Here is a 15851-nt window from a genome sequence, read left to right as displayed (position 1 = left end):
ACGTCCCCTCTCTCCCCTTGAATCCATCCCTTTCTGCTGCTGGGAAATAGCAAAGGCCCTCCAACAACAGCTGTAAAGTTGGATAAAAATAAATTGGACCTGCTTAATCTGCTGTTGCAACCTGGCCACACCTTTGCTGAGAATCACAACTGTCCCTTTGGCAAAGCTCGGGGCAAAAGGAATGCTGTTAGCATGGCCCCAGAGAGGAGGGAGGAAAAAGACGCTTGCTGTCTCCCCTTTTGACATGACAAATAAAGGCAAACGTGTGAAGGTATTAGAGCCCCACTGCAGAGCAGGAAGGGGAAAACAAATGGCAGCACACCATATGCCTGTAATCCCAATTAAAATGCTTTCTAATTAATTTCTTTTCTCCTCAGCTTCCCTTTTCCACACCAGTGAACAAGCATGTTTGACAACAGAGTGTGGGAATTTCTAGTTCACTGAGCAGGTTTCCTTTATTTCTGCCCCTGCACCTACCTGACGCTGCTGCTCCAAACCCTCGCTGTACACTGCAAAGCAAGCCCTGTCTCCCCTCACCATACAGCCAAGGATTTCAGGAGAAAGCAAACTGGGGAAGCAGCAGGCACAGCTTGAAGTAAAGTGTTCTTAGTGGCAGTGCTGGGCTTTGTTGGAGGATCAAACGTTTTGGGCTCCCTGATGATGCTGTGCTTAGCTTGCTGCCTTTCCATGGCACAGAGCCTCCAGTGCTTGATGGGTACATGTGGGGAAGCATCTAGCTGGAGAGTGGGACCTCCTGCTTTCAACAGGCACAGAGCAGCAGGCACAGCAGCCAAAGTGATACCTGCTCAGTGCCACCAGCAAGAAGGGAGCAAGGGAAAGGTGCCACAGGGTATTCAGGAGGCTGGAAAATGCCTTGGAGTCAGCGGGGTCATGAACACATGAGAGGAAGTCAGTATGAGCTGTTCATTAGAGCCTGAATAGATCAAGAGAGGATGTTAGTGTGGCAAATCAATCTGCAAGCATCACATTGATTTTAAAAATGCAAAAGGATGCACTCACCATCATAAAATCGAATAGGAAGAGCAACAAATAAACATGAGCTATGGTTCATAAACCCATGGTTAGATAGCAGAACCCTTTTCCCAGGCAGGATAGCAGGCAACCTCATCTGCAGCTTTTCACGTTTCTGCTTCTCACAGTTTTAACGCAGAGCTAATTCCTTCCCTTTAAAGGCTCTTCCCTCACCTCTTCATCTTCCTATTGACATAAAAGCTATTGAATGGATCTATAACCATAGCACTGCTTTTCACTGTCTCTTGCTTCTAATTCTGTTGCTTTCTCCCCTGTAGCATCTCTCACATCTCAACCAAGAATTCAAACCATTTGCTTATAACTTCACAGTCTCCAGGTTTTGGGTTTTACACCCCCTCCTTGCCAGCCTTTTTCAGATCTTCATCCCACTGCTTCCTACACAGAGTACAGCTGCCAGGCTGATGATACAGATGCAGAGATAAAATTCAGTTCTCAGGAGCTGCCTTAGTAAAATGATTTTAACTCAGACCTCCAGATAGTTTTCTCTGTGCATTTTCTTGGTGTTTTACAGGTTAACCACATTGATGTTTGCCTCTGGAGCAGGTGGAGCAACCAACTGCACTAGCAGGGTGTTATCACTTGTGCCACAGGGAAAGTGCACAGTTGGGGAAGAGACCAAGCAAGTGGATCAACAGTCATTTAACTGAGCAAGAGGCTGCTCTGCAAACTGGTAGGAAACAGGGCCTAATGGACAAGGGTAGTTTCTTCCTGTTGTCCCAAGCTTGACTTTTCCCAGCATTACAAATCTCCTCAGTCCTGCTTCAAACTCCTTGTTGTCTTATACTGTCCCCATCCACTCAGTGGTTCTCTTCTCTCACCCCAGTCTCAGTGCCCATGCTGAGCTAGTCTTGGTCCCACTCTATCCACATTTCTTCTGGCCTGGGTCATTCTCTGTTAAAGCTTTCACTGAGTGGCCTGCCTTTGTCCTCAGAAGAAATGTCTCCTATAGTGGTTTGCTCCCATCAGCTGTCTGTATGCTTTCTGGTGCCAGAAGGTGTCCAGCAAACATCCAAAGGGCAGTGGGGAGTAGGTCAGATTTCATCTGTTTCTTCAAATCCTGGAAGAATACCTAGCATGGACAGTTCCATTCAGATGTTGTGAAATTTGTGGGAATGGCCTCTTTGAAAAAGAAATGCAGGAAATGAAGGCTCTTTCTGGCACTCCTACTCTGTGGTTGAAATAATTATAGGAACTCCTGCCCACCGCTTTCCCAACCAGGAGCAAGGGCTCCCAAATGAGTGAGGTGATTCTGTATATCAAGCCATATTAGTGCTGATCAACTGTATTATTTACTTAAAATCCTCTTGCAGACAATGTACTGATTCAAACTCAGTCCCATAGCTGCTGCAAACAATGTTGTTATTACACAGCTCCTTATCCCATCACAGCTGGCAGAAATGAGCAACTCTGAAAATGCGCCTGCACTTCTGAGTTATCCATCATGGCTCCTCATGGCTGCTTGAACAGGCATCTACCAGACAGTATCAGTACCAGTGCTTCAGGCTGAGCAAAAGAAACAAATGGACATGAGGCAGATTCCTCCCAGCATGTGCTGAGGTTATGCCCATGCTCATTTTTGCTGTGTGACTGGGGAGGTCTTGGTGTCTGTGCTGCGTTAGGTGACCCACGAGAGAAATCTGTGAGGAGGTACAACATTTTGAGGTTGCCTCATGCTATTCAGGGTTTGGCAGGCCCACTGTTTATACAACATTAATAACAAATTGATGATTTTGGGAAACTCCACCCATGAGTGATCCAGAAAACTTCCTGCTGTGCCCAACAAGACTTCAGCCAAGTGAACTAATTGTAGCCTGCAAAATATTTTTTTCAGAGGAAAAGGATGGGAGAGAAGAGAGGGTGAAAACACAGAAAGGAAGAGATAAGCAAAGAACTGATGGGCTACAGTAGGACGAACAATATAGGCTGGATAAAGGATTAATGCTGAAGGAGGCAGAGACTGTGGGTACATTTGGGAAGACTGTTCGACCTAATTATCAGAGGCTGTACTTAAGCAGAACAGGGTTCCTGTTTGTCCTCTATCTACCTCTCTGCCTGCATTCAGCTTCTGCTGGCATTGGCTCTTCCACTTCAAGCCTCTTCTCTTTGGAGGTTTCAGGGCCTGTCAGGGCTTATAACATCACCAAGAAAATTACACCGGGGCACACACCTTTCTTTCACCATTCTTTCTATAGCTTCTGGCTGTGCTGTGACAGCAATAGTCTGATCCTGTGGGCTGTGTTAGCCCCTTGGACAACCCACTTTCAGATGTAATGGGTTTTGGGAAAATATCATAACTGAGAGGCCTGGAAAAAATGAGATACTCTAATGCTTAAAGAGAATATTAAAGTGATGCATGCAGCTGGATTCTGTTGTTTGGTAACACCAAGATCAAGTCAGAGTTTAAATTACCAGATCTCGATATTGGCCAAATGCTTCTTCTCAGCCAGATTCTTTTCAAAGCCAAGTTAACCCAGTACACAGACACAATTAACATACCGATGAAACTGATGGGCCAAAGGGAAAAAACCCGTATAGGAGGTTGGTTGAGGTTGAGAATCTGGAGTACAAAGGAAGATAAAGTTGACTGCCTGCAGCATAAGCCCTGAGGTGAAAGAGAAGTTATCTATCTGCCTTGCCCAGCTTGCTTCACCTACTGAGCCCCCAGGATCCTAGGCAGACGCCTGCACAAGGTCCTGCCCTCAGATAACCCCACATTTAAAAAGAAAAATGAAACAACCAGCACCCCCAGGTGAATCAGACTGAAGTACAGAGGAATATCTCTGGCTCCCAGGGGAAGATGGAGCAGATAAACCCGGCAGCAGCAGCCAAAGCACAAGCAGCTGCCCACCGAGGCGGCTATGTAGAGCACATCTCTGTGCCTAAAGTTCCAATAAAGTACTGCTTATCCACAATTCCAGCAGCCACAAATACCCAGAAGACACTAAAGGGGTTGATGCAGCCTCTGTCCCAGAAACTGGCCTGGGAGAAGTGGGTGAAGAAGGCAGTGCTGAAGGGCACTGCTAGGACAGAGAAACTGCAGTGCAATTAGGCGTTTTAGAAAGTAGAAAGGAGCAGACAGTATTGGCACCAGGAAGGCTGCTGAAAACACCCAGAATGAAGCTTTATGTGGTATGAAAAGTATTTCACTTGCAGGGCAGTTTAACCTGAGCAGCTTCTCTGGGAGGGAGGAAAGGCTGATCTGGGTCTCCCATTTCACAAACCAAGGGACTGGGCTGTGTGACGTCCTTATTATCAAAATAGCCAAATCTGAACAATCAGAAGCAGCCAATGTGTGCTTCTCCCAAGACCTTTTTCCCTGTAATTAAGGAAAAAAAAAATGTTCAAAAAAAGAAGTCAGGAAGAATCCCAGGTTCAGTCCAGAGCCGTCCCGGAGCCATGGAGCCTGGAGAGCTGCCAGGCAAGCTGGCAGGAAATCAGGCAGGCTTGTGATGGAAACCTGCCTGTGTTTCATCGGAAGTTCATCCAAACAGAGACGCTTCTGCGAAACATTTTGCTCATGACAAATCGGCATTCTCTGACAAAAACCTGTGCTGTTGGAAATCTCCCAGCCAGCACTTCTCATGGCATAACCAAACCTTAATAATAATAATAATAATCATAAAGAAACTGGGTGTGTCACAGCTAACAATGGGCTACATCACACATCGCTTCCTAAGTGACATCTTGAAAATGAGACCTCAGGCACTCAGTCTGGTTCTTCATGATGAGTGCTGAAGGCTCAGCTTTGTTACCCTGCAGTGTACACAAATGTGAAAGTAATGGTGAGATGCTGGATGGGGATAGAGCAATTTTATTGTACCCATCATTTTTGTTTTCATTCTGAATAGCATTTTGCAGATATTACAGACTGTTGTTCCTACCAAATCCATTAGACAGAAAAATATAGATAATTTCCTCCCAATACTCAGATATGTAAGAAGGGCATAACTCTCTCATTTGAAATTACTAACTTGAGAGTTTGGAAAACACAGACACAGCTTGGAATAGCTGAAGAGAGCTTCTTTCTTTGTAAGAAGGATATTTCCTTTTTTATGGTTTTGAATGATACTGGAAACATCTCTCATTCTACCATCCCTTCCACAGGAGTACCCAAAAGGCTGTAGGACATGGCCTGCATACAAACTGGGGACTAGTCCTGAATACTCTTCATTTACCTGAGTGCCAGAGCCAGAAGTGGGAGGCTTTAATTCAGGTATCTGTGAAATAAACGGCAAAGTGCCCATTTAAACTAACCAGAAACTCAAGTTACAATATTTGTTTTCCACATCCCTTTAAAGGGAAACAACCAACAGCTGCTGTTCAGATTTTCTTTCTTTGCCCCCCCAGTCATGGGAATACAGTGCACAAAATTAAGACATTTTTCAGCATGTAACTTCAATCACGTGAGAAGTCCCACTGGTTTCAGCCAGCGACTTCCTATTGAGTCAGCAAGTACTTACGCCTGCGTGTGATTTTAAGATGACTAATCTCCCTGGCTGTGTCTGCACTGCTGGGTAGGTGCACTGGGCAGGATGTCCTGTGGCCCCAGCCCCCGGCATACGCCCTGGCTGCATCCTGGCTCTGTACTGGGATAAGGTTGGCATGAACACAGGCTCCCCTATGCTGTGCTTTCGTTTGGAAAGAAATCCCAAGAACTGGAAAGAAGTGCCATGTACTTTGTGAGAGTGCGCAACCAGGGCGATTAAGGGACAACTGGAGGGGCATCAACTCTGCTGCATGGCCAAAAGCCCAGCTTCATGCTTCATGCTGAAGCTCTTTGGTAACTTGGAGTGGTACTGTAACAGCCCTGGCTGGAGTCAGGCTGTCACAACTGCTCTAATGAACCTCTCGCAGTCTTTCAATAATGCAGCTATTTATAGGCTAAGTCTATACTGAATAGATTGCAGAAGCTGCACAAAAGCTCACAGTGTTTCAGCAATGAAGCTGCAGAGAAATATCAGTGCAGACTGCAACCACTCAGCACAGTTACATACAATCAAATATTATAATCTACTACACTTTGCCTGATTACACTTGCTGCTTAACTGAAAAGTTAATGGTATTTTATTACATTTATGAAATTTTCTGAGAAGGGAAAGCTGGTCTTATGGAACAGAAAAATTTTCAAGTCTTACAGATTAAGAACTAAGCCTTGCTTTTCCTCACAACACTGAGTTTTAGATGTAGCGTCACTTACTTTTAACAGAATACCCCCAGTAATCAGTGCAGAACTTGGACATAGTCAGAAACCATCACCAACCATATCATCTTTCTCTTTCAAATTGCTCTTTTTAGTAAACATCCTGGGTCTTGTGCTCCCAGCACATATGACAGGGTGAAAATATTAATAAAAAGAATGATTAAAAAATGTTCAACAAGTGCTCCCATGAGGAAGAACTACTGCTAGGAGCATCCTGTCCTTTTCGTCACCCAAATGCAACTCATCTTAGATGTTTCTTTATGGGATGTGCAAGATGAAAGTAGCATGAAGCAGCATAATCCATTGCACTTGGCTCACCTGAATCTTCCTTAGAGGAAATCAGAGGATTTTGCTGCTTTGTCCCTTCCCAGACTACTGTCTCTATGACACGTGTTCATAAAAGTCCCCTTAAACGGCAAACTGCTGCAAGCATGCTTTGCTCATGAATCTCATAAAATTCATTCTGAATCTTATGAGAGAACTGATGTTCAATACAGGTGTTGGAATAAGCACTGTAAGCCTTTGACATCAAACCACTGTGGCCAGGCAAGGCTCCAGTGAGCAGCCTCTAGCACAGACTTACAGTTCTTGCTACTTTCACTTTGTCCTAAGGTTTTATCTCTGTAAAAGGAGCAGGGATTTCCTCTGGGGATTAGGAGGAGGAGAAAAACTTGAGACAGATGTACTATTTCATTACAATACAAAGCACAAAAGGATGAAAAAGATGATAGCTAATGGCTGATTTTTCTTCTTCTCTTCTGACAATTGCTTCCTCTTTGGCGGCTTTGAAGAGGAGTTGGGTCCCTCTGTGCCAGGTCTGTGAGGGCACAAGACATAAAGGAACTTTAACTACTACTCTGAGTTGGAGAATCCTCTATTTAGGTGGCATTGAGACCCTCAGAATTTCTTCTCATCCTGCCTCTACAAGTGCACTGAGCCCTCTGAAACTCAGGTCCCGCTATACACGTGGGAAAATCATGTAACCCCAGTCAGCAACCAACTCAGTACCCCCATTAATGTCAGAACTCCCAGAGGATTACTGAACTAAATGTTCCTACACTGGTGTAGACAACTGCTGCTTCCCAGACAGCTGAGTTTTACACTCAGCCCTTTTCATGTGAGAGAGAGGAACTTCTGAAAGTTGAGGTTAGGTCAGACACAGGGATCCAAACTTCAGTCTCCCACTGGTATACTCCAGTGGACACATAAGTAGCCTAGAAACTCTCAAGAGACCCTTAGAATCAAACTATAAAACTATCAAACAGCTCTTCTAACCCTGATACACCAAGATGTGGGTTTTTTTTTTTTTTGTGTTTTTTTTTTCACTTGTTTTATTAGTTTTTACTTATGATGACAGGGAAAATTAAGAGAGGCAAGGTGAAGACCTGAATCTGATCGCGTAGCTTTGCGGCAGGAAACACATTAGTGAAAATAAGCAATTTTCCTGCTCTGGGTTGCATTTACAAATACACTGGTGGTACCTTGTCTAGAACTGCTGACTCTCTCCCAAAAGAAATATTTTGGGATGACACATTTTGTCTTGTATAAGGTACTAGTAAAATTCTTCAATACCAATAAATACTCAAAAAACATATTTTCTTATTATGAAAATGTTAAGTACAACCCTGAGTTATAAATATGTTCTGTAACAGGCAATAAATGCAGTTTATTGGTCACTGACTGGGTTAGGAACTATATTTTTTCTCTTGGGTGTAAAATTTGGGGTGAAATTGGTGAAGAGTGTACTCAGCACATCCTGTTAGCTGAGTCAACTGAAATTGCACCTGTTCGTGGATGCAAGTCGTAACAAATGCAACCCATATACATTGTAAAGAAAAGGACTTGGATGCACTTTTTCCAATTAACATCTCTGCCTTTTGGCAAGTCATTAACCTATTTTCTCACAAAGAAACGCTTCAATTGTATTATGCATCCGAAGCGTGCAAAAGTCCCTGAGGGGGCACTCTGACAAGAACATACTGTTCCTGGATCTAACGTGAACATACATATTCATTAATTGTTTGGGGCAAGGAGTACAGAGTTTATGATTTTTACAAATCTTACAAGGTAAACAAGTTATATAAAGCTATGTCCCTGGAAAAACATTCAGATCCCAGCCACTGTCACTCAGTAGAAGGCTCAAGAGTGGTTCTGTGCTGTGTTACGGCAGTGAAAGTAATTCAGCAACACTGTAATATGACTTTAAGGAAGAAAAAAAACAAAACACCCTGCTTATCCTAAAAACAGTACAGCAGATTTATTCATTTAAATAAACACAAATAAAGGTGGGAAGTTGTACTTCTTAAATCCCTCATGCCACACCGATCTGTTCAGGCCATCCTTAAATGGTGAGAAGAACCTTTGCGGCCACAATTTCTCCAGCCAGATTAGTTTAATCAAAATTTTGAAGTACAGTTTAAGTTTCTTGCCACAAAGATAATGAAGCAATGAATTATAATCTTACATATGTAAAAGCAGGAAATAATCCCTCAAGAGACAAGGGAGATGTTCAGGTGCATTCTTCCCTAGGAACTAGTTTTCCAAACCCATAATTTTATAAAGAATGTATCAGCAGTAGTAAAAAGTAATGGAGAATGTGGAGAATGTAGTGGTGTGTTAAAAAAAAATAAAAATAATAAAATGAATGAAACAACCCCCCAGAAATAGAAAAAACCTCAGAATACAGTTTGAATTGTCAGGTTGGTCCATAAAGCACAATGGGTTATTGGCATAAACTGATGTGTGTCGGTCAGATTTTGCCATGGTATTTGAAAATCTCAGAGTTCTGATCAAAAGAAAAGAAGTGAAATGCCTTACAGTCCAACATCGCAAGGTGCAGCCATTCAGTGTCTGCCCCCATGGTGATAATTAGGAACCTCTAAGCGTGCTCCTAAAGCAAGTGCATATTGCCATCCAAAATTAAAAACTGAGAAAAATACCCTTATTACCTCAATATCATCCTTTATGTAATGGCCAAGATAAAAATGCCATTAAAATTCCACAAAACTTTAATGGGAATTACAAATAAAATTTAAGGCACAGTAGTAACTGGCATAATTTCTTTCCATTTGGAAGAGTATTTCTGGTTTGAAATACTTGCAGGAGCACGTACAATGAGTGGCTGGGCTACTGCATAATGCTTTGACACCTCCGGAATCTGAAGTTGGGCTCCTCCAGAGACAATCTGCCAGTGATGCCAGCAGGAGAGGTTATTCCACATGCCACCTTCTCTCCCCACCCAAACCCCAGGAGTATCTACTGCACATCATTCAGACGTTGGTGTTACTACTTTAGTAAGTAATTGAGCCAGCTTTGCAGTACCTGGCTTGGGCACTGAAAGCACTCTTTCTTCATCAGAGTGGCCTATTTACATTTACTATCAGAGGGATAATGGCTTGAGGAAAGCTGCACTGCATCAATTACCTGGTTCAGCTTGTTCAGAACACTTTTCAGTACCTCACTGCAGCCCGCAATACAGATACACTTTTCATAGTCATTTAAAGACCTGTACAGTTACGTTTCCACATGCTGCAGATGCACAACTAAGGCTAACAGCGGTTTATTTTCCTCCAGCTCTATAACATAATTCAAATCAGTCAAGTCACCAGTTATCTGCCAGAGCACAAACCCTAGAGTAAATGCTTCTGAGTTTAACCAGTCTCTTCAGGTGCTTTTAAAGGAATGATTATATTATATTTAGGGGAGCCAAAAATTTAAGTTTTAGAATTGAAAAAAAATTGGCTTTAAGCCAAAAATTTAGCTAAAAGACATTTAGCTTGAGGAAAATGCCTCCGTCCTGATCTGAAACAACCATCTCTAGTTTGCACACACCCCAGGAGTCAGGCATGTGGAATTTCAATATAAAGAAATCACCTGATACAATGAGAAGAACATATCTTGATTTGAAAATGTTAGTTAGTTCACCAGATTGACAAACAGCAGAGGAATAAACTGGATTAAGTAGTAAATGCTCCAGATAATAGGTGCTGAAAAGGAAGGATTAGTGGTAGGAGCTAAGGCAGAAAGGAAAATTTCAGCAGAGATTTTACTAAAAAAAAAAAAGAAAAAAAAGAAAAACAGACGGAAAATAAATTTCCAGATCTTGTTGATAAATAACCCTGAAAAGCTTAACAAGGACAACAAGAAAAACCTCTGTACAGGTTTAAAGCATATATAAATATATATATATGAGTTCACTCGGAGAAAGCAAGAAACAAGGAAGAAGATTTCAAAAGGTACATTGTTTTGTGTCATCTAATGGAGCCAAGAAAAGGCAAATACCAGAATTTGCAGATGCATAAAGCAAAGTACATCTCACCTAAAATACAGTATTTACATAACTACGCCTTATATACCATTATAAACAATTGCATAATCAAAGGTCAGGCTGTTTACACTGGAATTATATAGAAATAAAAATCCGTGGCTAGAAGGTTGCATCTAAACAGTTGCATCTAAAATTTTTATAAGAGGAGACTTCACTGTGACAAATAGGTCTACTTCAGACTGATCTGAAACTATGTAGTACTCACTCGTAAAACCCAGAATTTACCAAGAGAGATGATGTCTGGCTACCTGAAGGTGATTACTATGAGAGAAAATGAAAAGCTGTAAAAGAAAAATGGATTGCTCATTACTTTGGCTTGAACCACTGTAGTATTTGCACAGTTTGCTTCTGGACTTAAGCTGAACTCTATTGATGTTAATGAGGTTCAGCCTGTGAAATGGGCTTTATCTATATACAGTCAGTTGCAGAATTGGATTAAAGTGCTCCCCTCATTTCAGGTGTCCTATTTTTCAACATACTAAATGTGAAGTTGCAGCAATGGATGAATACCTAGTTTCGGCTGTGGATTGACAACAGATTTTCTGCAGTTGCCATTTAAATAATAATAGGTAGACATAAAGAAGCATAGATGTTTTCTATTAAAAAAGAAGACCTACAATTGTCTTTCTAAAAATTTCATTTTTATTAAAAATAAAACCAAAATCATCATACATTGCAAAGTCTTTCATGATTAATGACTTGAGCACCTATGAAAGTCCTTTAGAGATGAGATTCTTTTGTATTTATGATATAGATTTTGCATCATTTTGTGTTTGGTTCAAATACATTATTGAGAAGTATGAAGCTGATTTTTATTTTTCTAAATATGAAACATGAATTTTGATGGGGTGAGGTAAGCGGAAGTGTTCGACTCCATCAGTCTTGCAGCTGAATTCACACATGCAGTTATAGTTTCAAAGTTTGATTTAATTTTCATAGTTGTAACTCAAAGTTTTTACACCACCTCTTGCAATCGTCACTAAAACATTTAGATGATAGAGAGTAACTGTCACTACTTTTTGGTAAAATATTTGAGAGTATGTAAGGGACTAAGTAAACTTCTGACATTCTTGGAATTAGGGCTAATTAGGTCTTATTTAATTTAGGTGCTTGAGTAATGCTGCCTTAGCACAAGGAGCATTATTTCACAATCCTTAGCTGAGCTAAAAAAACAGCATAGTGCACTTCGATAATAATTGCTATTTATCTAAAAATATGTAGTTTGTTGCTTAGTTGTATTCAAAGATCTTATTAAGTTGAAATAAGAGTCTTGCAATGCTCAGCAGGAATGATTTTGGAAAACACTACTTTTGGCTGGGTTGCACTTTATTTAATATACAAACAGACTATCTGCTTGCTACCAATGGTGACAGAAGATACAGAGATGGCAGAGTTACTTAATGCCTTCTTTGTCTCTGTCTACTCTGCTGGAGGCAGTCCTGAAGAGCCCTGTACCGCTAAGACCTCAGATGAAGACAGGTCAACGGAGCGGTCTGGCTTAGTCGATGAGGAATGGGTTAAAGACCAGTTGAGCAATCTGGACATCCATAAATCCATGGGTCCAGATGGGATGCACCCGTGGGTGCTGAGGGAACTGGCTGAGGTCATTGCTAGACCGCTCTCCATCATCTTTACCAAGTCTTGGGAAATGGGAGAGGTGCCTGAGGACTGGAGGAAAGCAAATGTCACTCCTGTCTTCAAAAAGGGCAAGAAGGAGGACCCGGGTAACTATAGACCGGTTAGCCTCACCTCCATTCCTGGGAAAGTGATGGAACACCTTATCCTTGGTGCCATCTTAAGGCATATCAAGGATAAGAGGGTTATGAGGAGCAGTCAACATGGCTTCACCAAGGGGAAGTCATGCTTGACCAATCTCATAGCCTTTTATGAGGAAATAACACGGTGGATGGATGATGGCAGAGCGGTGGATGTGGTCTACCTTGACTTCAGCAAAGCGTTTGACACGGTCTCCCACAGCATCCTTGCAGCTAAATTGAGGAAGTGTGGTCTGGATGATCGGGTAGTGAGGTGGACTGTGAACTGGCTGAAGGAGAGAAGCCAGAGAGTTGTAGTCTATGGGGCGGAGTCTAGTTGGAGGCCTGTATCTAGTGGAGTGCCTCAAGGGTCGGTACTGGGACCAATATTATTTAATATATTCATCAATGATTTAGATGAGGGAATTGAGTGTACTATCAGCAAGTTTGCTGATGACACTGAGCTGGGAGGAGTGGCCGACACGCCAGAAGGCTGTGCTGCCATCCAGCGAGACCTGGACAGGCTGGAGGGTTGGGCGGGGAATAACTTCATGAGATATAACAAGGGAAAGTGTAGAGTCCTGCATCTGGGCAGGAACAACCCCAGGTTCCAGTATAGGTTTGGGAATGACCTGTTAGAGAGCAGTGTAGGGGAGAGGGACCTGGGGGTCCTGGTGGACGACAGGGTGACCATGAGCCGACACTGTGCCCTTGTGGCCAAGAAGGCCAATGGCATCCTGGGGTGTATTAGAAGGGGGGTGGTTAGTAGGTCGAGAGAGGTCCTCCTTCCCCTCTACTCTGCCCTGGTGAGACCTCATCTGGAATACTGTGTCCAGTTCTGGGCCCCTCAGTTCAAGAAGGACAGGGACCTGCTGGAGAGAGTCCAGCGCAGGGCAACTAAGATGATTAAGGGAGTGGAGCATCTCCCTTATGAGGAAAGACTGAGGGAGCTGGGTCTCTATAGTTTGGAGAAGAGGAGACTGAGGGGTGACCTTATTAGTGTATATAAATATATAAAGGGGGAGTGTCACGAGGATGGAGCCAGGCTCTTCTCAGTGGCAAACAATGATAGGACAAGGGGAAATGGGTACAAAACGGAACACAAGAGGTTCCACTTAAACTTGAGAAGAAACTTCTTCTCAGTGAGGGTGACGGAACACTGGAACAGGCTGCCCAGGGAGGTTGTAGAGTCTCCTTCTCTGGAGACATTCAAAACCCGCCTGGACACGTTCCTGTGTAACCTTATCTAGGTGTTCCTGCTCCAGCAGGGGGATTGGACTAGATGAACTTTTGAGGTCCCTTTCAATCTCTAACATACTGTGATACTGTGAATGTTTAAAATGTGTTGTGCATTTTTTTTATTTCAGTTATTACATTGACTTGTTAGAAAAGGAGGATTTATATTTTTTTCCTTATAGCAAAATCCAGCAAAGTAAAAGTTGTTATTTCCTTGTGAGTATATGAAACATATTAATCAGTACAGTTCGTTTTCATCTTCTATGCTTCCTGTCTTTCTTCGAGTAACATTTTTTGCTGATTTTCTAAACATTCTTTCAATTTATCTTCGGTCAAAGTCAGACGTTGTTCCAGGATTGAAACAGTCTGCATGAAGAGGGCAATAATTTCAATTGGTTTGGTTTTACTCACAAATTATTACAAGTGTGCAACACAGTAACATAAGCAGAATCATTCTAACTCAACAGGAAAAAATACCCTAAAATGGCTTTTCCTTAGCTACTCCACTATTTACAACTCTATTTAAAAATAATGGGTTTGTTTCTCTGGAGATTGCCTAAAGGTTTAAAATTGTGCTCACAAAATATTTTCTCTGAGAGCATGCAATATATCTGTGCTTATATAAATTACTCTGAAATACTATGTGAAAGTTGCATCCATATTTCAACAGAAAAACAGCCCTCAGGGTTGATCCCAAATGATATCTTCCAAAAACCTAAAAGAAACTTCTAATGTAGCCCCAAAAACAGGAAGTAAGAAAAAAAAACCCAAAACTATTAAAAGGCATCCTCCAAGAGATGGCCCTCATCAGAAAAGGTTTCTGGACATAGGCTGGCAGTTTCTTTTTAATCCAATTTACAACACAAATGATTTTCAACTGACGACTTGAATTTGTACTTCCCAAAACTTATTTCTTACTCTGTATTTCTTATTCTGTATTGCAAAACAACACAGGTTTGCAATAGTCACTCATTTTTCATTTGATTTAATGTTAATATATGACAGACCACAGAGTATTATCTTAAAACACAGATTGGCTAAATCTCGACTACTAAAAAGAAGTATTGAGCATTTGCAAACAAGTGACTCAGAGTCACTGCTGGAGACCAGTATTTGGGCAGTTTCATTGACACTAGGAATTATTCCACTGCTTAGATTCCTATCCAACACCTTGAACACTAAGTTTGAAAAAGTATTTAATGGTACATTACAAATTTGTTTTGTTCATGCCCCGCTACCACATGACTGTTCAAGCTGGAATCTGCTAAAGAACTGGCTTCTGACAAATTAATGCTAGATCTCACTACTAAAAAACAGTGAGTCTTTTATTCCTGAGTTAGAAATACAACAATAATATTTATGATTATGTAGCAGGAAGCTCTTACTTTAGCAAACACAATGTGATCATTATTTGCTGAAAGGAAAAAAACCAGAACAGACACCTGACTATACAACTACTCAAAGTAACACCAAAGCCTTTAATATTCTGGTTTAGGAACATGGTTCATGGGATTTTTTGCCCATTGACAGCATTACCATTTTCCCACTGCAAGTGTTATCTGTTATTGCATACTTACTAGAGTTAAAACATCCAGCTGCTCCACAATGTGCTCCAAAGTGTTACCCAGGGAGGGGGAGATGCCTGTTTGCTTGCCCACGTTAGGCACAGCTGATTCACTCTCATTCTCTGACTTCCTTTTTGAACTTGTTGCCAAGACTGAATCAGGGGGATTCTGCACATCTTCATTGCTGACATAATCCTTGAATACAGAAACCCCATTTGAAGATTTAGTTTCCTTTGTCTTCATTTAATTGGAACCATACAAGAAGATAGGAAAGTCTGGCTTTTAATTAAAAAAAAAAAAAAGAAAAAAATAATCTATTTACACATAGATGCCCACACACAAGGGTTTTCAGATTTGGGTCTTGTACCGGGTCCAATTCTTAGCACTTCATTTGGACCTAAGAGAGAATTTCAGCTGTGGTGGATGAGGTAACAGGAAAAATCTCAGCAGCCTTTAGGTACATGTTTCAGGTACATATGGTTGAGGAACTACACGCTGTACTACTAGAGCTTGAATTAAAGCTACTGCTGACTGGCGTTTTCTTCAAAAAGGTAGCTTTAGTTCACAAAGAAATTCATTCACAGCAGTCATATGGGTGAAAAATCCATATATGACTAGATCACAAGGGTTCCATCCAGATTCATAATATGAAACCTTTGTTTAGTATGAATTAACCTCCTCATTCAGCATAAAAGAATTAAGTAGTTTTTAGTTGC

The 15851-nt window shown here is 41.6% G+C and overlaps 1 protein-coding gene and 1 long non-coding RNA gene across 4 annotated transcripts in view; one reads left to right on the top strand and one right to left on the bottom strand.

Annotated features, from left to right (window-relative positions):
* Positions 1–15851, bottom strand: part of POC1B (POC1 centriolar protein B) — a 73391-nt gene that overhangs the window by 5450 nt on the left and 52090 nt on the right. For 2 of the 3 annotated variants that reach the window (XM_061369341.1, XM_061369342.1), the window contains exons 10-11: positions 15148–15330; positions 13687–13936 (exon numbers count right to left, since the gene is read on the bottom strand). In XM_061369341.1, the coding sequence (XP_061225325.1) occupies positions 13832–13936; positions 15148–15330 (288 nt within the window). In that variant the 3' untranslated portion in view covers positions 13687–13831. Of the gene's footprint in view, positions 1–13686; positions 13937–15147; positions 15331–15851 lie in introns of those variants that run through there. The other variant, XM_061369343.1, reaches the window with a different exon arrangement.
* The window catches only part of LOC133220922 (uncharacterized), an 85847-nt gene that overhangs the window by 25323 nt on the left and 44673 nt on the right, over positions 1–15851 (top strand). The gene's annotated exons all lie outside the window — the stretch shown is intronic.

This window comes from Neopsephotus bourkii, unplaced genomic scaffold (genome assembly GCF_033783945.1).
Source record: "Neopsephotus bourkii isolate Nb327-2 ecotype Australia unplaced genomic scaffold, CSIRO-AGI_Nbou_v1 NB_1493, whole genome shotgun sequence".
Lineage (NCBI taxonomy): Eukaryota > Metazoa > Chordata > Aves > Psittaciformes > Psittacidae > Neopsephotus > Neopsephotus bourkii.
Note: the sequence above shows the minus strand (reverse complement) of the source record. Positions and strands in the feature narration are given on the sequence as shown.